General features: G+C 65.9%; 1 protein-coding gene across 8 annotated transcripts in view; it reads right to left on the bottom strand.

The window, feature by feature from the left end:
• Nucleotides 1–23636, bottom strand: part of NFIC (nuclear factor I C) — a 43561-nt gene that overhangs the window by 15486 nt on the left and 4439 nt on the right. For all 8 annotated transcript variants that reach the window (XM_057376900.1, XM_057376899.1, XM_057376903.1 and 5 more), the window contains one exon: nt 8563–9094. In XM_057376900.1, coding sequence (XP_057232883.1) covers nt 8563–9094 — 532 coding nt within the window. The remainder of the gene's footprint in view (nt 1–8562; nt 9095–23636) is intronic.

Raw genomic sequence — 23636 nt, 5'->3', positions numbered from 1 at the left:
TTTTTTTAACTCTCTTCCCCCATTTTGTAGCTGCTGCATGCCCAAGTGTCGGGGCACGGGTGGTGGGAGTGAGCGGGGCACAAGCCAGCTGGGACAGGAGGGAGTGGCAGCGGGGACCCCCCGTGCGTCCACGGGCACCGCGTGGCCGGACATGGCCCCTCCTCGCCTCTAAAAACAACAAATCTGGCGGYGGCTCTGGAAGTGGTTAGCGGTGGAGCCCGGCCAAGGCGCGGGGCGGAGGCTGGCGGTCACAGCCCGAGGCCGGCCCGGCTCCCCACAGCCCCCCACCGCGGCCTCAGGGCTCCCTGGTGCCCCACTCGCCTCCCCCATGGCACCTACTTGCCCATTCTGGGGGTGCTCRGCCTCTGGGCAGCCCCCAGGCCATGTCCACGCCTGGCACCTCTGGGGTGCCCACACGCCCACACCCCCAGCACTGCTCACCCTGAGGTGTCCCACACGAACCTTTGCCAACACCAAACCACCCCAGCTCGGTCCCTGCTCCCCCAGGGCACCCAGGAGGGCCACCATCGGCCTGGGTGCCCTCCGGGTCACCCTCATGTCCCTGTGCCCCCACACCATCGCATGGCATCACCCTGACCCAGCGCCCTCAACGCCACCTCACCCACCCCTATTCCCAAGGGACACCCGGGACCTGTCCCAAACCGAGCGCTCCGGTGCCACCCACCGGAGCAGCGCCTGGGACTTTCCCGACYCTGAGGGCTGGCAGCAAGGCCGGCGCCTCCCAGCACCCTGCTGTYCGGAGCGATGGAGGCGGCGGGTGCGAGCCGGGGCCGCGGGCCGGTACCCCCGGCGCTCCTCGTGGCCGGGCGGGCGAGCTCCCAGCACATTTCTGGCTGCCTCGTCGGCGCGGGGCGGCCGGGCCAAGCKCTGCTCTCACCGCCATGTGACGGCCGCCCGCGCCGGCTGGCGCGCTAAAATGGCGAAGGGAGCCCTGCGCTCCCGGGCCTCGCTCTGCTCCGGGGCTCTTGTGGGGACACTCCAAATCCAGGACCCGAGAAGTGGCTCGACCGCACCACGGAGGAGAAAGAAGCCTGGAAAGCCCTCCACCAACACCACCCCCGCCCTGTGCTCCCGCTGCCTCGTTGATCCCGCGCCCTCCACAACCCCCGTCGGAGGGCCGCGATGGGGTGGAGGTGGGGGGGTCCTGCTGCCCCGTTGTGGGGAGCTCTGGGGAAAGGGGGTTCCGTGCCAGGGTCGTCTCCGGCGAGGCTGAGGAGAGCGCTCAGTGCCCAAACAGGTCGATCCAATCTCTTTTAAAAATAGCCAAGTGTGTGCCCGGGGGGGGGCGCGGGCTGCCTGGGCTCCGGGCCGCGCTGGCAGCCTGGCCCCGTGCCACCCATTGAATTATGGATCCCGCACCCCGGCCCCGCTGGCTGGCACGGCGCTCCCGGCCCCACGGCGACACCCGCCCGCGGTCTCGGCGCGTGGGAACGACCCCCGGGCGGCAGGGCCGGCCCCGGGGGGTGTCACTGCGGGCCGGKTGCCCCCCGCGGCTGGCACAGCTGCGAGAGAGCCCTGGCTCGGTGCCCGAGCGCTGACGGTAACAGGGCACGGTGTTACCGGCAACGGCGCGGGCGCAGGCGCACAGGCTGGAGGATGCCGGGGGCTGGGGGAGCTGCTGGCGCCGGGGTGAGCAGTCCCAGCCCCCCATTGAAGGCAGCAGCCTTCCTCCTCCTCCTACTCCTCCTCCTCCCGCAGCTCTGCCAGCCAAGAGCAGGAGATGGGCGAAGGTTCAGCATTGCTCCCTGCAGGCTCCTGCCTCGTGCCTCAGTTTCCCTTGGGGCTGGCTTGAGGCGGATCTGCTCCTCTGCCTCAGTTCCGTGGTCACACAGCCCCAGCACCTCCTCAGTTGCCACTGCACCCCTCCTGCTGGCCACAGTGAACAGCCTGGTCAGCTCCGGTCCGCAAACCCCGGGAGACCAGAGGGAGCCAGAATGCTGTGGGGCAGATCCCACTGCAAGGGCTGGGGTGAGCGAGGCTGTGGGAGGGTGCGATTTGGGGGCCCTGCCGTCAGACCCCAGAACTCCTCACCCCAGACTCACAGCGACCCCCCGGGCCCGAGCAGCACTGCCYGCCCCGCTTCCCGTCCCACTGTCCATCCCTCTGCCTCCAGACTGGGGTGGCCCTTACATAAACCCGGAACAGTCCTGCTTGTGTAACCTCCTTTATATAATACCATGAACCGCCGCGTGTGCCGGGTAAATCCTGGCTCAGCCGGGCCGGCCGGCGCGCCGGAGCGCGGGACCCCCCCACCCTGCTCCGTATAACGCCTCCCCCGCCCGGTGCCCCCCGCCGTGCCCGGAAAGCTGCGGGGCCGTCGGGGAGAGGTGACTTTGCTGGGCCTYGGCCACGAACGCTGCGGGGGCGGGAGCTTTCCTCCCCCCGCCGAGCGAAGCCCCGGGGAGGTCCTGGCCGGAGGCATCCCCCGAGGTGGCGGGGCGGTGGCGGGGGGACGGACGCGCCCCGCTGCCACGTACGCCGGCCGCGGCCAGCTGGCCCGGGCGGGAGCCTGGGAGGCGCAAGCACGTTGGCCGGCGGCTGCGAGCGAGCGGCGCTGGGAGCGAGCGGGTTTGTCCTCGGCCGACCCCGGCCGGCACGGGGAGATGGCAGCGGCCGGGGGGAACCCCCCCAGGCAGGCGGCGCGGCCGCCCCCTCGCTCAGCCCTGCCAGGCCTGCGCTCCATCCAGGGCTGCCGGCGCCCGCGGAGGCGAGCGGGGACAGATGGCAGCGGGCAAAAGGGATGGGGAGAGTGGGACAGACAAAGGGAAGGCTGAGCCCCCCCTTCTCTGGGACCACCCCCCTGCGGGGTGCTGGCATCCAGCCCCTGCGCCCTGGGCTGGGGGGCACCTGGGGGTGCAGCTGCTGCGAGGGGGTGGGAGAGAGGGAAAGGAGCGAAAGGAAGGGAGRGAGGGAGAAAGGAAGGAAGAAATTAAAGTGGAGAGAAAGGGAAAGGAAAAGGGACAGGGAAAGGGAAATATGCTGCCACTATCTTGCTGACCCACCAATCCCAGCCCCATGGCAAAGCCATGAGCACAGCCAGAGTCCCACGGGCCCCCACCATGGCCCCTCCGCTGCCCCAATGCCCCCCTCCTCAAAACCAGCCCCCGCCTCACTACCACGCAGGGCTGTGGTGGCAGGTTCGACCCCTCCCCAGGACTGGCCAAGATCCCAGTCCAGGGGCCAGTGTGGTAGGGGACCCCATGCCCCATCTGGCAGTGTCAGCCCTGATCGGGGGTGCGGGGGCACACCGGGGGCTTGCCGGCGTCTGTTCCCCCCCCTCCCGCGGCCACGGGYGGGAGGGAGCACCGTGGGCATCTGCCGCCCCAGCTGTCCCTTGCCAGCGCAGCACGAAGCCGGGCATCCGGCCAGGATGGCAACTGCGGCCCCGGGGAGGGCACGGCGCTTGCCAGCGCRGGGGGACGGCGGGTGGCGAGGGCGGGGGACGGCAGGTGCTCCTGAGAGGAGCTCGCTCATCTTTTATTCATCGGGTGCCTAACGGTGCGCGGAACCGCTCTGGCCCCTTGTCCCCTCCGGSTGCACGGGACGTGGCACCCCGTGCCAGGTCCCCGGCAGGCACCGCTCACGCTGCCGGGGCTGAGCACGGCGCAACTCCCTTCAGCGGTGACGCGGGGCCGGGGCTGGCAGCGGGCACTGCGGGGAAGCCGCCCGGCTCCGGCACGCCGCCGGCTCGGCGCACTGCGGGAGAGCCGGGGAAGCCCTGACCTCCCCAAGGTCGCCGGCACATCGATCCGGAGTGCTCGAGCACATGGAAACCGCTCCGGCCGTGCCAGCGCCGGGCTCGCAGCGGGGCCGRGCTCAGGAACGGCGGGACCCCGGGCGGTGACGCTGCAGAGGACGGAGGTGGCRGGGGGATGGCTCTCGGGGGAGCCCCCTCCCACCCCGCCTCTGCAGCACACAGCTCTGGGGGCAGGAACCCAACCCCTGCGGATTCTCTGCTGTCTTGTACCCTTGTGCCCTTTTCCGGGGGTCTCCTCCTGGACCTGCTGGGCTCTGCCTAGGTTGCTCCCCTCAACTCCGGCCTCTCTGGCTGTTGGGCTGGGAACAGAGATACCTGGAATGGGAGGCKGGTGTTCATCCCTGTGCTGGGGTGTTTTCCACCCCCCGCCCGCCGGTGCCCAGCTCTGCGAATGGCAGATCCCAAATATTGTGAACCCCATCAATCTTCTCACGACCCTGCTGATAAATATTTGCGCGGGGGCTGGTGGAGCGGCGGTGCCCGGGGAAACGCCTGCCCCTCCATCTGGAGGGGCTGAGCAGACGCTTGGCACGGCCGGCCTGGCACGGCCACAGCGCGCCTGGGACGAGAGCCCTGGCACAGGCTCCCCGGCAGATTGGTGCCATCTGCCTCACGCTGCAGCCAGCGGCGAGGCTGGTGGGGGAAGATAAGGGGCTGCCAGGCGGTGGGAGATGCAGATGCTGGCACAGCGCGAGGGTCCCTGCCTCCCCCCAGGTGCTGCCCGCTGGCGGCGGCATGGCCAGGGCTGCCAGGAGCTCGATGCCACTCTGGGGCCCAYCGCCTGCTTGCCCGGGGCACCCATCTGCTCCCACCCTGTTCAGCCCAGGGGGCTCAGGCAACGGGCACTGCCAGGAAATGCTCACTGCAGGGCAACGCCTCGACCCCCTGCCCCACTGAGCGCAACGGCTGGGGGAGTCCCAGAGAACCTCAAAGGTTGTGAGGGGCCAGCACTGATCCTGTCCTGCCTCTACCCTGAGTGGGATGGGGCTGGGGTCCAAGAATGGGGGCTACCAGCCCCCCGCCATGGGGATGGCAAGGACAGGGGAATGCAGAGATGGGGATGCAGCGATGGYGATGCAGGGATGGAGGCAGTGATGAGGGTACAGCGAGGGAGCCCACGGAGGTGGGGAGCACTGGCGGGAGGGTGCAGGAAGGGGGGCACTGTCCGCCCCCAGACTGGCTGCTGCCGTCGGGAGCTGCTGGGAGGAATCTCTCCGTAATGCTCCGAAGGTCCTGGCACCATCGGCTGGGGAGATTGATTACCATTTTACTGCAATGCTTTTGACTTTCACCAGCGACCTCCGAGCTCCCCCCAGCCCCCCCGCCCCCCCCGCCGCACACCCAGCTCTGGGCTGCAGCGCAGTCCCCTCCCCCACTGCGGTGTGCACAGCCCAGCCCTCACCCAGCCCCGCACCCATCCCGCACCCATCCTGCCTCCAGCCCTGCTCCCATCCTGCATCCAGCCCTGCTGAAATCCTGCATCCATCCTACACCCAGCTCTGTTCACATCCTGATCCCATCCTGCATCAAACCCTGCTCACAYCCCTGCCCATCCAGCACCCATCCTGCATCCAGTCCTGCTCTCATCCCGACTCATCCTGCCCCAAAGGTACCGGGTGCGGCGGTCACAGGGCTGGGTGCAGGATGGGAGCAGGATGGGAGCAGGGCCGGTGCTGCTCCAGGGAGGACTCAGGCACCCAGCACTCCCTGCACCGCACGGCCACCCCCAGGCCAGCAGGGCTGGGGTGGGGCCTCCCGCCAGCCCGGCACAGGTCGTGCCTCAGTTTGCCCACCCGGGGGCACGGAAAACCGAGGACAGGGGGAAGAGCCGAGGGGCAGAGCTCGCCCTTGGCATCGGCCCGGGAGGGGGGCCGTCCGGGCGCTGTGCCTCCGCCGAGGCTGCCCCAGACCGCGGGTGGGGAGCGCAGGGCCGGGGGCTCCTCCATCCCCCCCCTCCCCGGCGTTGCCAGAGCAGCGGCTGGGAAATTGTGCTGACACCGGCAAAACCGGGCGGCGGGGGCGGGGGAGCGCGGGCGCACGTGCTCGGGCTGATAACGGGGGGCCTCGGGGGCTGCGGGGAGCCCGGGCTGCCCGGCCGGGGGGGCTCTGCGCGACAGAAACCCGCCCAGACCCCTCTCTGTGGGGCTGGGGGTGCTGTGGGTGGCTCGGTCGAGCGGACAGACGGGTGAAAAGAGGCAGGAGAGAGCAGGAGGGAGGAAGCAGAATCAGGCAGGGAGGGCAAGCAGGACCGGGCCGGCAGGAAAGGGGAAGGCCGGTATTATGCCGGGCAGGGAGCAGCCCACCGAGCCTGTAATACTGCGATACAGGGATCTCCAGCACCCCCCCGAGTGCTGTCACCCAGCCTGGCCATGCCATGCAGGGTCCCATCGATGTGTTGGCTGCTTCCGTGTCCCTGCYTGCCTCAGTTTCCCCACCAAGCTGGGACACCAGAGACCCCTGCCAGCAGCCACGGCCTGACAGAACGTGCCCGCTGTGGGCTGGGACCGGGCCATGCCGAGCACCCAGCACTGTGCAGCACCCCAGGGGTCCCACACCATCACTCCTAGCCCATTCTGGTCCCCCTTAACCAGGGCCGGAGCGACCTTAACAGTGAAAGTGAGAGGCTGCCAGGCCTTATCAGAGAGTATTTACAGCCGCTGTGTTCCCAATTAGACAGTCAGGTGACTGCGGCTGCTGGGGACCCAGACGCYGGGGTCAAGGTCGCCGGTAGGGGGGTGGGGGGTGGCAGAGGGGCAGCCACCTCCCAGGGACAGCAGCCGGCCACGGCATGGCCAGGGAACCTGCCGGCATGGCAGCCCAGTGGGGCAGCCCAGGTAGCACAGCAAGACCCCGCTGTGGCTGCTGTGGGAATCCTGGTCCCTGCCATCAGCTCGGCCATTCCAGGGCTTCCAGCCCAGCATTGGGGTGCTCAGCCCAGCCCGGGGTACCCCAGCCCAGTGTGACACTGCACCTGCAGCTGAGCCAGGGCACAGTGCCCCAGTCCAGCCCAGTTCACCACACCCAGACARCACGGGGTGCCTCCAACACAGCAAGCAGCACCCCAGTTAAGCCCAGTACTCCATCCCACTCCAGCCCAGCATGGTCATGCCTCAGCCCAGTCCATGACACCCCACTCCCCGCCCAGGACACCCCCAGCCTGCGCCCTGGGTCCCCCCTTCCCAGTGCCCCCAGTGCTGGCGGTGCCAGGCCGCGCTGGGTCCCGTGCTGCCCCGGAGCGGGCGAGTCACGTGTGTGGGCACGGGTGTGCGGTGCTGGCAGCACACGTGCTCACATGCCGGGACACACGGCTRGGCAGGCAGGTCCCAGCCGCACACGCGTGTGCAACCACACATGTGCCCCRCGCCAGCCCGGGGTCCTGCCTGGGCACTGGGGCAGCGTCTGGCCCTGGCTATTCCCTGCTGGAGGCTGTGCCCTGCTTTTCCCCAAAGCCACGAGGGCCTGGTGATCCTGCCAAGCCCCTCCCCTGGCTAGTGCACAAGGTCACATAGCCGCTCTGCCTCAGTTTCCCCAGTGACACCCAGCATATCCCACGGATGGCTGAGCAGGGGGCTGAGCATGYGCCCACCATGATTCATGGTGCTGGCACCCTCTTTGCTGGCACTGCCAGCACCACGGTGCCCTCTGTGRTGTCACTGCCTGTCCCTGGGCTCTGGCCAGCGCCAGGCAAACAGCCACCAGTCCCACGCTCCCCCTGCTGTGGTGYGGATGGGGGTGGGCTCACGGGGCTGGGGGGCATCACAGGAGGTGCTGCCAGGAGGGGACCATCCCCGCACACCTGGGTAGCCTGGCCTGGCAGGGGGTGGCCACGAGACCCTTGATCAGCCCTCTTGCAAGTCACAGCCCCTCCTGTCTGTGAACCAGCCCTGTACAACAGCCCAGCCCTCACCCGGGATCACACAGCATCTCCCCTGGCTCCTCACACACCTGGGGGTGGCAGGGTCTGTGGGGCACCCTAGCTGCTGACAGGTAGCCTGTGCCAGCATGTCACCAGCTAGGGACAACAAACCCATCCAGGTGAAACACCTGCTTGTGAGCTTCCCCTTCACAGCATGTGGGAAGGTGATGAGCCAGTGGTGAGGACAATGGCTCAGAGACCCAAACTGAGAGCCGCTGCCTRCCCTGAACACTGTGACTCAGTTTCCCCCTTTTGATCCACAGCTTTGAGAGCAGCTCTGACTCTCCTTGCTCAGTTCCATCAGCAAGTCCGTGGGACCCCCAGGCAGGTGAAGGGTCAGGGAACAGCATCCCCTCAKGGCACAGCAGGAGCTGCCCCCACCAGTTTTAGCGCTGCCCCCTCCCCAGCCGCCCTCACTGCCCCTGTCCCTGCTCTGGCATCGAGGGGCTGGCACTGCAGCTCGTGGCAAATGGGCACTGCTGGACCTCTCACAGCCAGCYCTCGGGGATGCACTGGGAACAGGCTGTCCCTTCCCTGCCCAYGCTGCCCACCCACTCCCCTCAGCGAGGTGCAGGATGTGGGGTTATCTCTGGGTTTAGCCCCCAAAACGCTATGCTGGGAATGCACAGAGACAGGAGAGTCCTCAGGGACCTTTKCCTCCCCCTGCTCCCAGGCAGCTGGATCTGTCCTGGCAGGGGGAGAGGGGCCAGGGTGGGGGGCACCCACCCAAGAAGCAGTTTGGAGAACAGGAAACACAGCAAGGACTGCAATGGGAAAGGTGTCCAGGAACAGCATTCCCAGCCACACATGGGGCAGATAGGGAGGGAAAGCAAAAACAAACCCCTCCCGCGGGCAGACGAGCACTCACCTCTCTCACGGACGAAGTAGGCCARGTAGAGGTCGAGCTCCTTGACAGAGACGCTGATGTGGTGGGGCTGGACGCAGAGGATGGGGTTGGTGCACTGGCCCGACTTGACCAGGCGCTCGCCGTCGGTGCTCTCCAGCGGGATCCCTTTGAAGAGGATGACCATGACCAGGTCCAGCCGCCACACCTTGTCCGCCTGCCGCAGGCAGTCGATGCGGCGCATCTTGCCCTTCTGGTCGGGGTTGGAGAGGACGCAGCACGAGGGCTTCTTGCCCGTGATGGAGAGCACGAAGTCCTCGCGGCACTCGGGCCGGATGTCCTTGCGCAGCTTGGCCAGGAGGCGCGAGGCCCATTTTTGCTTCACCTCGGGCTTCTCACTCAGCAGCTCGTCCTTCACCGCCCTCTCCTCATCCTTCGTCATCCTCTTCTCGTGCTTCTTGAAGTACTTGCGCTTGCGGGCCTGCAGGTTGAACCAGGTGTAGGCAAAGGCCCTGACGTGGGGGAGCAGCGCCTCGATGAAGGGGTGGAATTCATCCTGTGGGAGCAGAGGGACAGGGGGTCACTTCTGGCCGAGTCCCTGCAGGCTCCCTCCYGGGGTGGCTGGGGAGCTCTGGGGACCTGCCAGGCTCATTCTCACTGGGCTGCATCCCCAGCAGGGAAAGCTGTGGCCGAGGCACATGCCCACCAGGGATGGGGATGCCCTCACCACTCAGAGAGGTTATCCCCATTCCAGCAGACCTCTGTAAATCCCACTGGTCACAATTCCCCCAGACCAAAAACCTGCGGGGAGTGGCTGGGCCACGCTGGAGCCCGCGGTGCTGCAGGAGGACAGGCACCTGAACAAGGCTGGCCACCTCGGCAGCACCTGAACCCGCTCCCCTTCGCAACCCCRCATGCCAGGATCTGCTCCCAGCAGGTGCAGAAATCCCACCTGAAATCCCACCTGACACTGTGCCCAGCGGAGCCGCTGTGCCGGTGTCAGGTGCTGCCAGAGAGCAACACCCCACTGCCGGGTCCCCCACACCCCCAGCATGCCGGGTGCTCCCGCTTGAGCTGTGGGCGCCTTGGACCTCTCTGCTGCCTCCAGACCAGCGGGAAACTCCCCCAGTTTGCCCCAGTTGCAGCCAGCCCGGCGGCTGGCGCCCAGCCCGGCACACAAGGCGTGCTCTGACTGCCTTTTTCCATTTGGCGAGCGCTGCTGGATGAGTCCGGCCCCAAAAAGAAAACAAGGAAAATGCATCCCCCTCCCTGGCCCCTCCTTCCCGCATCCTTTTTTTTTTCCAGTTTGGAAAAATCAGTGCTTCCTGGCGGGGGGGTGACCCACAACCCCCCCACGGGATGGAAAGGTGTTGGGAGCCTTCCTGCTGAGGAGCAGTACAGCTTGGAAAGCAGCTGGCAGAGGGTTGAGCATCCCCATGTGGAGCCAGGGCAGCACCAAGTCGGTCCCAAGGGCAGGATTTGGCCCTTGGGGTCCTTCTGACTGTGGGGAGGAGGAAGAGGAGGAAAGAGCTCAGCTGGATTCCTGCTGCAGAGWGTCAGGGCTGAGAGGGAGGTGGCTGGTGACAACGGCCACTACCATGCCACAGATCATGCCTGGGGAGGGTGCCGAGGGCACGTGCTGCTCTGGGGTGAGGAGGTGGCCATGGGCAGGAGCTGGGAGAGGACAGAGCCATGGCTGTGGGATGGGGCGAGTGCTCTGAATCTGGTACTGGCCGCACTCATCTCAGAGCAGCAATGCCATTCCCTGGCTGAAACAGCCATGTCCCAGAGTGACCCTGCCTGRAGGGAACAATGTCCCCTGAAATGGGCTCCCAGCGAGGATCAGCCCCATACAGACCCCACTAACTCCCACTTGTTCCCAAGTCCAGCACAAATCCCATTAACCCTAAACCTGCTCCCCTGGCACAACGGCCAGTACGGGTCCCATGGCACAGCCCTGGGTGTCCCCTGAACCAGTGACCCTGGCACAGACCCTGCTGTGACCTGGCACAGACATCTCAGCACAGACCCCACTGTTCCCGAACACAGCACTGTGACCCCACAGGTGTCCCCTCCACCATGCCCCAGGGGACCATCCCCTCACTGGGGAACCCATTGTACCCACAGGGACCCAAATCTGCTGACAGACCCATCCTGACCCTGGGGACCCATCCCTGCCCAGGGGACTCATCCTGCCAGGGGAACCCATCCTTGCCTGGAGGACCTGTCCCCGCTGGCTGCTCGTGGGGCGGCCACAAGGTCTGCTTCCCACTTCCCTCCCCAGCAGCAGCCGCTAATTCAGTGCAGCTGGGCAAGGGCTGGGCATGTGTCTTAAATCAGGGAAGAAGGTCAAAGAAAAGTAAGACAGGAGCCGAAAAAAGCAGCAGTGAGTTCCAAAAACAATACTTGGCCGGGGCGGTGGGCGGCTGATCTTCCTTGGTGGCCGGTTATTCAGACGAGCCCGACAAATTGCTGCCATCCCCTGGCTCCGCCACCCTCCCCAGGCAGCCGGCAGCAGGGCAGGCCACAGGGCTGGGGGGACACCACACCATTGTCCCCATCCCTGCCCTCCCGCTTGGGACGTGCCACCCCGGGCACCACTGCAGGGAAGCGTGGCAGGAGCCAGGTTATCCAGGTTGGGTGACCTGTGCTCACTCTGGGGGCCGGGGGCACTCGGTGCTCTGCCCCAGGATGGCAGCAGCAGCAGCCCCCAGTTCCGTGCCCTCCCCTCCACTGAGCAGGCTCAGTTCCCACTCGGACCCACAACTGAGACCCTCCAAAAACCTRCTGCGTGCAGAAGCCCCCGCAGCCCTCGGCGCCCCCGAAGCCACCGCAGGGCGCCCCCACCTTCCCCGGGATTACGGCAGGCCGGGAGCTGCTCCCAAAGCCAATCAGCCCCTCGCCAACTTTCCCTCCCGCCCGGCTTATCCCGCGCCGTGATGCCGCGGTTAAGCCGCTTTAGCGGGGCAGGCGAGGGCGCCTGGGGGGCACCAGGACAAGCACACAGGAGCGACTGCTGTTGGGGGCTGAGGGGAGATGCTACGGGACTTGGGGACCGTCCCCAACCGTGCAGCCAGTGAGCCTCTCAGCTGGGCACGCCATCCCRGCTGGCACCAGGCAGCTTCACGCCGGATCCACTCGGGAAGGCAAAGATGCTCTGTCTGTCCGTCCCAWGCCCAGATTCCCACCGGGCTCCCCCCATCCGGCAGCCGGAGTGCCGGCACAGGACTGGTTAAGTGTTTCTCCTGCTGTTTTTCCTTTGCAGGGCTGGGAAGCAGAGACGTGCTGCAATACCCCAGACGAGGCTGCTCCCGGGGCATTTCCGGATGGGAATCTGGCAGCAGAGCCTGCGCTTGGGCCTCATCCAGCCCAGGCTTGTAAAGCCCTGCAACCCAGGCAGGAGCACGCCTGCGTCGGCCCTGCTCCGTGTCCCCCCGCGCCCCCCTTCAGGGGCTGCTGGAGCGCTGGCTTTCTATGCCAGGAGCTGTCAGRGGAAACTGAGGCACGGGTCAAGCCCGGCTCTGTTTTGCGGTGGAGCGGGGACAGGAAGGAGGGATGCTCTGTGTGAAGCTGTGCATGCCATGCAGGATTAACTCCTCCACAGCCCAGGGTTTGGCAGTGCCAGGGAGTGGGAATGGGCACAGCCGAGGCGTTGCCTCTTCCCGTGCCTCGCCACCGGCTCGGCAGCACCGGGGCTCTGCACTCCGGGGTCCCTCCACCCGGGGGACAGGGGGGATCCTCTCTGCCCCGCAGGGACACAGCACCTGGCACGGGCACCGCGGCATGGGCTGGCCACCCTCCGAGCATCCTCCGCTCCAGCGCCTTGTCCAAACAGGTCGGGCTCAGCGAAACAGCCTGAATTTTCCAATGAAAAAAGCGTTTCCTCAGGAAATTCCCGAGCAGTTTTCATGGGRGAGGCGCTGGGGTGAGGGGCGGAGAAGGAGGAGCAGGACGGGAGGGGTCAGACACCTCAGCAGCGGGTTTCGCTCCCCACCAGCACGGCCTCGGCAGCGGGGAGGAGCGGGATGCCATCCCCAGCGCGGGCAGGGCGCGACACGGTACAGCCTCGCTGCATCCCAGCCCTGCAGGGACCACACAGGGTTCACTTCATGAAAGTTCGCTCTGCCGCCCCTCCAGCAGCCGCACACCTCCGAACCGCTGCCGGCTCCCACGGCCGCCGCTCCTGCCAGGTCCCGCTCCCCGCGGCCCTGCGAGCCCGGGCAGGGGCTGGCAAGTTGGGCGGCGGGTTCTGTGCCCCCATGGGAAGCCTTGGCGCGGCGGCAGCGGGGATGCGACTACCGAGACTCCAGTAATCCTCAAAATCCCGGTACCTGAAAGGGGCACAGCGGGGAAGCTGCTTTTCCCTCAGCAGAGCCCGCGGATGCCCTCGGCACGGACCGCGGAGCCTCCGGTAGCCGCTTATAACTGTTCACCGAAGTGGCTCTGGGTAATGAGTTAACCTGGTAATGAGACCTGTTGCCGAGACAGATGCAAATGATTGGGAAGTGCTCATTAGAGGGGATGGAAGGAGGCACTTAGGCCCTGAAAGGCACCCAGCCCTTCCCGGGGCCGCCCTGCACCCTATTAGAGCCCATTTTACAATAATTGCTCCTGAGGAGGAAATCTATTTGGATTCATCATAAAGTATTTATTAACAAGAACTTATTCATAATTTTTGCTGCTCGCCGGTGTGGCGCGGCCGGGCGTCCCGGGCTGCTCCACATCGGCACGCAGCTTCCCCGGCCCGGGGAAGGGGGCAGGGGGGCAGCGAGGGGGCACGGGGGCAGCTGAGGCTCCCGGGGCGGGTACGAGCTGTGCTGGCATTGCCTGTGCACACCTGGCCCCACGACAGAGCTGCCCGTGGGGCAGAACACGCTGTCGCAGTCACGTTCCCCCCAGCTCCGGGCTGACCCAGCCCCTCGCTTGCAAAACCCCTGGTGCAGCCCACGCTGGGGCACAGAGCCTCGGTGCCCAGGGCACCTGGCTGGCACCACTGGCACAGGTGGAGGTGAAGGCGGGACACGGCGCAGCCTCGCAGCTGCTCTCTGCAGATCCTGTGGCTTTTYCCCCGCCGGAGCATCCTCCAGCCAACATCCACACACGGCTGGGGGCTGTGGGTGGGCTGGACTGTTCCCGCCAGGGGTTCTGGTGGGAGGGGGAGCAGAGATGGGGCAGGGAGAGGCTTCTATCTCATTTACTGCCGCGATGCTCAGCCCCACTCAGGATCAGCCCAGGAGGGGGTGGATGGGCTAACACAGCCCCCCTGATGCTCACCGTGCACCTGAGACCACACACCCCTCACTGAGCCGCCTGGGGCTCCGCACACACCTGGCACTGCCCAAAATCGCCCCGCCGGGTCCTGTGAGCCCCCCTGGAGCAGGCAGGTCCCCGGCGCCCCCGGGTGCCGGGCCGGTGCCCACCTGCCCGTGCCTACGTGCCGGGGCGGGAGCGGCGCTCGCCCTCGCAGGTGCTGCGGCTGCGAGCGGGGGCGCGGGGAGCGCGCCGAGGCTGCGGGTCACAGGAGGCCGCGGCGGCACAGAACCTGCCAGTTGCTTTGGAAAACAGCAGGAAGAAAAGCAGCTCTCTTGGCAGCCCCGGGCTCCGGTGCCAGCACTGCCTGGGCCCCCGCCAGCCAGCACAGCCCGCCCCGCAGATGGCAGCTGGGGGTGGCCCAGGTGGGATGGAGCCGGAGGGGGCTTCTCCGGCGGCACAGTACGTGCCCCGACACCGTGCCCAGCACCGCCTCTGGTCTGCCTGTGTGCACCCCCACCCCGGCAACGGGCATTGCTGCTCCCCGGCTTTCCTAAATGCACCCCAAACTGGGGAGCAGCGAGCCCAGCACCAAATGCACCCCAAACTGGGAGCAGCATGCCCAGCACCAAATACACCCCAAACTGGGAGCAGCGTGCTCAGCACACAGAGAAGGGGTACGGATACCCCAGGGATGCTATCTAGCAGCAGCACGGCCAGAACTGGCTAGTGAAGGAGCCAAGAGGGTTCTGGTGAGGGAGAGTCGATGGTGTGAGAACCTAGGGGCACTCATCGCCTTCCTAAAGAGTCACTTGGACTCCCCAGGTGCCTCAGTTTTCCCCGGGTGCTGTCTCTGCACTCTCCCTTGGGGTCTGGGAGCCGACGGCTCAGCCACTTTCCCAGGGTGACCCCACCTGCCCCCAGGGTGAGGCGCTGCCTTTCCAAAAATGAGGAAACAGAGGCATGTCACCTGCCGGGCCTGCCTACAGAAGAGGCAGGATGCGATGGCGGCTGCTGAGGCCCGGGAGAGGTCTGGAAGCAGCGCAGGGCAAGCGCAGAGGGGACCCAGCCSCTGGTCAAGGAGAAGCCCCCCGTCCTGGGAAGCATCCCGTGGCCAGCAGCACCAGAGCCACGTGGCTTCTCAGCCGAAACCCCCCCGGGGCTCCAAGGAAGGGAAATATTTTATGGAACTGGAAAAAAAAAAAGCATTGCCAACAGGTCCTGGCGCTGCCAGCTCCTCCGCCCTGCCCTGCGTCAGCGTGGGGCCCTGGGGGTGGCCCGTCCCCCCCAGCCCCGCTCCTGCATGGTGGGGGCTGCGGTGCCCGAGACCCGGTGCTTTGCCCATCCCAGGTCCCGGGGTCTCAGCCTGGGAGCTGCCAGGATGTGACTCAGGGATGGAGACAGTTCCCAGGAGCACAGAGGGAAACTGAGGCAGGAGATGTGTTGGGGCTGGCAGCACTGTGTTCGCTCTGGGGAGGGGGCACCGCCAGACAGGGTCCCCCCAGCCCCCCCGGGCCGGGGCCAGGGCTCTGAGCCCTGCTTTAGCCCCTGACGCAGGAGGTTTTATTTCCCTCCCAACATATTTTTAGCTCTGCCTGCTTTGTCCTGGCCTTTCCGAGGGGGATTAATTCCTCCCCATAGAGCACCATTAAAGGTGTAGGGGTGCAGAGGGGTGTCCCCAGCTGCCTCCCGGGGGTGTCTGCTGGGGCGATTGGTGCCGGGGGTATCTCTGCCCCCCTGATAGGCAGAGCTGTGATGGGCTTGCAGGGCTCACCCTGCTGCAAATCCAATCCCTGGAGCAAGCCAGCAGTTAAAAATAGCCCCGGCCTTTTGCTGTGGAGTTGGCGACCTTGCAGGAGGCTCAGCCACCCCGGGGCCTTGGAGGTGAAGAGTTCATGCCCTCCCCCGGCCCCAGTGCCTTTGCTGTGCCATGGATGTGCCAAAGGCTCAGCCCCTCCTCCAGCATCTSATCGGCTCCCTGGGCGCTCGGGACAGCCTGMCAGGACCCTCCACATARAGGTGGGGAAACTGAGGCACGGGGTGGTGATAGGCCCCCCCTGGAGATCAAAGTGGGTGGAGGTGTCCCCAGAGGGTCAGCTCTGAGTCTGGCCYGGCCCTGCACCCTGAGTGCAGAAGGATGGGACTGACTGAATGGGGTGGAAGGGGGGCGTTCATCTGCTTTCGGCAGCTCAGCARAGCCTTCCTGGGGAGATTCAAAGGCTGAGCCCGGCTGAGTCCTATTTTGGGAGGGTTTTGGACGCCTCCCAAGTGACAGAAGTGGGTGGGAGCTGACCTGCACAAAGGGACTCTGTTCGGGACGCTGGGCTCCGGCAGTGCCCGACGTGGAGGCTGGTGGCTGTGGCCGGTCCCCTTGTCCCCCATGTGATGGGTCAGCAGCCTGGGATGGTGCAGGAGGTGAGTGCCCTCTTCCCATGCCGGTGCTGTTCCTCACCTGGATGWAAACTGAGGCCCAGGCCAGGACCGTCCTCACCTCCCACTGTAACCGCTAAGTGACACTGCCATACCGCGGAGACGGCCGTGCCAACCTGCCTCGTGACGTGGGCTCCAACAGCCACCTGCCCTGGGCTACTTGCCCAGGCTGGCCCCGAGCCATCCCCCGGGGGAGTCCAAGGTCCCACAGTGAGGTCGGGCACGTTGGGAGCCAATACCCCGATCACGGATTCCATGGTGGAACAGGAAAAATCCCCTCGACAGGGCTGGATCCCACAAGCTCGGTGCCACCACAGGGCACACTGAGGTGCCAGTGTGCCAGCAGCAGTGGCTGGGGACCATCGTGCATCGCCTCACCCTCCCCCCACTGGCCACCTCAGGGCCTGGGGGGCTGCAGAAAGCTSCCGAGGCTGTGGTGCCATGAGCAGCCAGTGCACATTGCATGCAGAGCTGGGAGCACTCACAGGCACAGGGAGCAGAGACCCTGGGATGGGGACTGAAGTCCTCACCAAGGTGATGCYGGGCAGGCTCCTGTCCCTGTCTCACACAGGACACAGCGGTCACGGCTCAGCCCTCGGCTGCTGCTGGTGACTCCTTTCTCCAACCAATTCCCCACCGCAAGGCAAGGAAGCTGGTGAGCGCGTCCCGGTTCCCTCCGGCGGTACCTCAGGATGCGATGCAGTCATCGTTAATGCATCTGGACTCATTTATGGGGATGAGAAAATGTTTCCAGGTTTCCCACAAAGTCCCATTAAGATCCCAGTCCCACTATATTTTTAGTGCCCTCATCAACAACGCCTTGCCCAGCCACCCCGGCGCTCCAGGGCCCCGTGGGGCTGGCGGGGACACCCTGGGCACGCGCCTGCCTGGCTTTGTGGGGCACTCAGCTGCACCCAGACCGGGCGGCTGGAGGGAGCAGACCCTGGCCCTGCACTCCCCGACCCAGCAGCTCTGCACCCATGGGTGCACCCTGGGGGTGGGGGTGCCCAAGCCCGGCTTCTATTTGGGAGCAGAGGCAGAGGAAACATGGTGGGGAGCAGCAGAAAAAGCCACCCCAGATCACTGCGTCAGCGGAGTCTGCAGGACCCTGCTCATCACGGACGATGGAGAGCGGGTGGGTCTGAGCATCCCTACAGGTGTAGGGTCACACCCTGCAGCACCAGATTGTCACCTGGCGATGGCCAGCGGCTGGCCCAGCCAAGCCATCCATCAGCAACCCCCGGCGCCCTGGCAGCATCTCCTCCCCGGCAGCGGGTGCCCACAGGGCTCCCGGCGCAGCTGGCGAGGGCACGAGGATCCTGCCCTCCCGGGCTATCTATAGCCGTGACCTCAGCGGGAGCCGGGGCAGGACCTGGCCGCGCATCGTCCCTTCTTGGCAGGGCCACCGCCTCGGCCCCCACCCGGCACAGAACTGCCGCCAAGCCGAGGCTTTTATCCCGTACGTTCGCTAATCCGTCGGGATTCGGTGTCAGGGGCTGCCCACGGGAGGCTCACAAAGGCCGTTTCCAGGGGTGCTCAGCCAAGCGATGGAGAACGCCAGCCGGGAGGGGCAGGCGGCGGTGCTGGGTGTCACYGCCTTAGGTGACAGGGTCTGACCCCGGGGGCTGGACGGGAGCGAACGCGTGTGACCCGGCTGCGAAGAGGTCGAGCAGGGGACGTCCTTGCGTAGGCAGGGGTGACGTGAGGACATCCCGCAGCTGTGCCCCGCAGGCGTCGGGGTCACAGCCTCTCGCAGAGCCGGGGGTCGTCGGGAGGACCTGCTCGCTCTGCTCTGCTGCCCCGGGGGAAGCGGGGAAGGGGTGGCCCAGAGGAGGGGAATTTCCCCGGCTTTTTTCTCCAACAAACTCCTTGGCTTGTGCAATTAGAGAAATTTGTTTAACAAACTCCCGGGGGAGCGGAGCGGGAAGGTGGGGTGGCGCACGGCCAGGGCGCTGCTCACACAGGCCCGCTCCCTCCCCGCCTTCGCCTTTGATCAGCAGCGCACCGCGCCGGGGGAAGGGAGCCGTTCCCTGTGGCCAGGGCCACGCTGCGCCACGGAAGTGCCCCGGCCCCTGCGGACACGCTGCCCGTGGCAACCCCTTGCCACGTGTCCCCTCAGCTGCTGCTTCGCAGTCCAYTCCACCCATGGCCCCCGTTCCCATGGCCCCCGTGCTCGCCAGGGTGGCACGACCCTGGCACCGTGCCACGCTCAGCCTCCAACCTGGCGGGCCACAGGTGCGCACACGCGTGTGCTCCGCCGTGCCCGTGCGCAGMGAAGGCTCCGGGCGCGCACTCGCCCGCTCGCTCCCGCTCTCTTTCTCATGCGATGCCATTTCCATCAAAAACCCTTTACTCGGCACTTTTCCCCTCATTGGTATTCACGCCGCGCACTCGCTGTCCTGGCGCACAGGTTACTAAAGGAGATTTTGCGGCGCAGCGTGGCGGGGGTCACATTTCAGCCCGCGCCGTCTCGCTTTCCCAAATCGCTGGGCAGCAGCCAGGGGCGGCGGGAGGGGGTGCAGGATCCGGCACATCACAGCTCCCGCCGGGCAACCGTGGGACCGAGCGGCCTCGTCGCCTGTGGCAGCGGGGCGAGGCGGGCTGGCGGCGGCGGCTCTGCAGCACCGAGTGATGGGTGGCTCCCTGGGGATAGCCAGCAGGTCACCGGCGCTCGCCGTCCTCACGGCAGCCCCACRTGCCTGTGCAATGAGGGAGCAGCTGGAAAAGAGGGTCTGAGCAGAGAGGGGGGCACACACGTTTGGCGTTGCCACCATCAGCACCCAGATGAGCCCAGGGTGACATGAACTGCATCCCCGATGGGGCTGTACCCCAGGATGGCATCCTGGGACAAGGAGGGAGCAGCGGTRCCTCTCTTTTTYRGGGTTGGTTTGGGGAAAAAGGGGAAATGTCTGGGTGGAAAATCAACATTTCTCTCTCATGGGCTTTTTTCTTTTTCCTTTGAAAGCAAAAATATTTCTTGGTTTTTCGTGATCAGAAACATGTTGGGGGTTTTTTTTGGACAACAGCCGGTCAAATACCATTTCCCCGCGAAGGGAATGCAGGGGCCCTTTGCAAGGAGAGYGAAAGCCTTCTTGAAAAACAAGATAAAAACCCCAGTTTAAAAAAAAAAATCCACCTGGCTATGGACTTGAATAAGCTCTGAGGGAAGAGGGGTCAGCAGGAGGGCCGGATCCTGGCATTCCCGTGCCAGGCAGTTCTGCCGGAATGGTGGCGGTGGTGGGGAGGGCAATGTCCACGGCGGGCAGCCTGAAGCCCAGACCCGGGGATTTCGCCCAAAACACTGCTCAGTGCTGGCTGCCGGCCGGGGAAGGAGAATTAATGCCCTTTTAGAGCACTGGTGAGTTAACCGAGAAATCAATCCTTGGCAGTGGCTGGCCCCATGTCCCCCAGCGCGTGAGCGCTGCCGCACCTGAGCCACGGGATCCTTTCCCAGCTCCTCTCCAGGACTTGGGAAGCTCCGGGTCTTGGCGGCTGGCGCAGGGCGTTGGGTCCCGGCCAAGCTGGCACAGAGCGCCCGGCCGCGGGGGATGCCTGCCCAGGGCCGACGTGACGGATGGCGAGCCCGGCCATCCCGGGTGTGAGCCAGGCCCCAGGATGCCCGGGGGCACCCTGTSCATCCCCTCCCTGCAGCTGGCTCGTCCTGGGGATCTGCGACCCCTCCTCAAGGGTGAGATCGCAGCGTGTCCGGCTGCCAAGGCAGGGAGGGACACTGAGCTCAGGCTTTTGCCTGCACCATTTGGTGCATCCAAAGGTGCTTTGGAACCCAAAATCTGCGAGGGTTTGGCACTGGGCACTTCTGGCCCTCCACAAGGCTTTGCCTCACTCAGACTCAGCCCCAGCAGCAGCCCTGAGCCATGCTGTGGGGACGTCACCAGTGATGCCACACGATTCTGGCAGGACTCAGCACCCACTGATGCCCTGGCTGCTCCCATCGCCTTCGCCACCCTGCCTCGACCTGCCCGGCACACCCCAAGGTGCTGTGGGAGAAATCCTCTCCCCATGGGTCCCCAAGGAGCTGATCCCTGCCACTCCAGGGCCCTGCCTACACTTCCCAGCTCAGGTGCAAGGACTGATGGGGACAGGAGCCCCCCCAGCCCCCTCCCACGGGCAGCAGCCCCCTTGGAGATACTCAGTGCTGGCACCGCTCAGAGGAGCCACAGCACGGCCGGGGGTGGTAGGCAGCATGCCAGCCTCACAGGGAGGGATTTTACCTCCTCCACAGCTCTCCTTCTTCCCCTCCAGTGAGGGACTCTGGGGATGTTCCCCATCACCATCACCATCCCCGTCCGGCCACCAAGGGCTTGGCTTGTGCCTGGAACAGGTGCAGGCACAACAGGAGTGATGTGGGGACAATGGGCACCCCTCGGGCTGCAGGAAGTGTCCACGGACCAGGCACAGGGATGGCTGGTGCAGGCAGCATTGGGCAAGGAAGACTGGTGGGCGGGCAGGGCAAGCTGTCCTTGACCCTGGGGCCATTCCCAGAGCGCYCTGCCTTGCAGGGACCTGCTTCCACCGCCCCCAAAGGCGCGAGACACCGTCCCTCCCTTTCCCTGTGAGTACCGAACCCCTGTTCAGGCCCTCCCTGCCGTGCATAGCCCTGGGTCAGGATGGATCCCTCGGTGCCACCATGGCAGTTCTGCCCGGGGCTCGAGCTCCCTGTTCCAGGGCTGCCCAGGGCCGCTTGGGGAGCCGCCTTCCCCGCTCTTTGCTGTGCCTTGATAAGAGCAGCGTGGCTGCTGGGCTGGGCTAACCCATGCCACGGCTCCTCTGCCCAGCGAACCTCCCATGCGGGCACTGCCCCGGCCACGCCGCAGCCACTCCCGCAAGCGGGAAAAAAACCGACGGGTCAAAACAGGATCAGGCTGTGGTTCCCAGCATCCATTCCCAGCCCTCCCAGGCTCAGGGGAATAGAAAAGAGCCAAAGGGAGCTATTCCCAACGGCTCCAAGAGCTCCGGGCAGCGCTCTGGGCCCCAGCAGCTGGGCTTTGTTCGGCAATCTGCAAAGGCGTGCGCACACCCGCAGCGCCGGGCACGGCGGTGGGATCGCTCCCTGCCCCGGCAGGGAGGGAACGGCGGGCACAGGGACCTGAACCGCGGCCAGGGAGGGAACTGCGGGCAGGGGAAAGCTGCCCAGGGAGGGGAGGAATCGGCGGGTACCTCGGGAAAGGGCGGCTGATTTACTGCACGAGGCCCCAGCCAAGTTCAAGGTGATGAGGGGGAGAGCGGCGTAGAGAGAGCGCCGGCGGGCAGCCCCTCGTGCAGCTGGCTTTATCCCACCAGCCTCCCCGCGTGCCCATTCCAGCCCTTCCATCCAGCCTCAGGAACCTCGCTGAAAACAGGATTTGTTTTTGCCGGGTGAGGATTTAAGATGGGATCAGGCAGGAGCAGCAGGCACGAGCAGCGGGGCAGGGCYGGCCAGGGCAGGCGGGCACGGCGCGGCGGGCGCCGCGGGGAAAGCGAGGATCTCCCGAAGGTTGCACTTAAAGAACAGCCTCATTGTTTTTCCCAAACAATACTCAGCAGATGGGAGAATTGAAAGTGTGTTGCAACCTTCYCTCTCTTCCCCCGCCATGCCCGGCTTGCTGCTCCCATCCTTTGGCAGCCGATCTGAGCTCCCGGCTGGAAACCAGTTCGCCAGAGCTACTGGTGGAGGGGACGAGCACCGGCGCTGAAAAGCGCTTTTGGGAGGGGGGTTTGCCAAAGGATGCCCTGTGAGATGTGCCCAGCAGGCAGCTCCCCGCTCCAGCCACGTGCCTGCAGCAGCGGTGGCAGCCGAGCGAGGCGTGGAGCCCGCTCGGGGCTGGGGAGAGGTGGGATCCCCTCGGATTCYCACAGCCTGGAGATGTGGCTGTGACCATGCCACGTGGCCGCAGTGCCTCTGGCCCAGCTCCATCCCCTGTGCCCGCTGGTCGGTACCGGGGTTTGTGCCAGGCTGGCTCGGTCAGGTGCTCCTGATGCCCYTCAGACCATGAGCCACCGGTTACGGCGCACTTGGGGGTCCATGCCTGGGGCTCTCAGTCAGGCAGTGCGGGTGCATGGCCTCTGCCGTCCCAAAACCAGCTCTGTACCCCTGGCATGGAGCCTGGGAGAGGGAAGAGGGTCTCCGACCAGGTCCCGGTGGGATGCCCAGCTTCCCTGATCCCRGCTGCCTTGGAAGCTGGGGCCCACCTCACCTCCTTCCCATCCTGTAGGTACCAGGCAGCGAGCACTGCCAGTGCCAGGCACRAGCCAGAGGTTTGTAGAAGCATCACCAGTGATAAAATTTACATTTTCTCCCGCCAGGAGTATCCCAAATCTGCCCCTATGGCAGACCCAGAAGCCAGGGATAACCATTACGGCTTTGGAAATCCTTTCGGCTCCTCGGCAGCAGCTCCCAGGGGACACACGTGCAGGTCCCTGGCAGGTGCTCAGCTCCAGGGTTATTTTGGAGCCCTGGCAGCCGGACCCCCCCACCCCCCCTGCTTCCCCGTGGGCAGGGTGAGACCTCGTGCGTGGCGGTGGTTCCGGTGCTGCTTCCCTGCTAATCTGGGCAGCTCCCTCTTGACTTCCCGGCCTGTCCCTGAGGGGGGACAGAGGTGAGCTGCGGAARGAGGAGGAAGTCCCCAGGCAGGGACACAGAGCTGGGGAGGGCACAAAGCCACCCTCCTGCCTGACGGGAGACACGGCCGAGGCTGTGGCCAGCAGCATGTTGTGGGAGATGCCCATGGCAGGGCTATTTTGGAGCCGCTGGGCTCCCCAGCTCGGGCCTGCTCCGGCTGGGAAGAGCGCCCACCTGAGGGGTCGCCGGGGTCCCCGCGGCCGTGCMGGGCTCCGGGGGCTGGCGGCGGTGGCGGTGGGGAGATGCGCAAAGGCTGAGGCAGGGCGGCTCCCGCGCACGTTCCAATGTATCCACATCACCATCCGCAGCTCCCGAGCCCGGGCGAGCCTGCCCGCCGCGCGGGTGGGATGGGAACGGCAACGGCAACGGGAATGGCAACGGGAATGGCTTGGGCGGGCGGTGCGGGACCATGGCCGGTCCCATCCGAGCCACGCTGGATCGGAGCTGAGACTATGCCAGGGTGAGGGAGAGGACAGAGAGCCCTGTCCGTGGCCAGGCAGTGGGGCAGAGGATCCGCGCAGGAGAAGCCAGCTCCCCTCCGCCGGCCAGCAGCGCTGGGAACGGCGCGGGTTTGTCAGGGGAAAGGCTCCTGCCAGTCCCGGCCCGGGCAGAGAGCGCACGGCTTCCACACCACAGCAGCACCAACGTGAGCTGGCAACAACAGGCGCTGCCAACCCAGCACCCGGAGAGCGGGAGGGTGGTGGGACCCCTGGGAGGGATGGAGTCAGGGTGGGAAAAGCGGGATGGAAAGGAAAGGGGGAAAAAAGAAAAGAAAAAGGGAATAGAAAAAAAAAAAAAA

The sequence above is a fragment of the Malurus melanocephalus genome, unplaced genomic scaffold (assembly GCF_030028575.1).
Source record: "Malurus melanocephalus ecotype Western Australia unplaced genomic scaffold, MMel_1.1 scaffold_293, whole genome shotgun sequence".
Taxonomy (NCBI): domain Eukaryota; kingdom Metazoa; phylum Chordata; class Aves; order Passeriformes; family Maluridae; genus Malurus; species Malurus melanocephalus.
The sequence above is the reverse complement of the archived record's forward strand: the minus strand, read 5'-3'. Positions and strand labels throughout refer to the sequence as shown.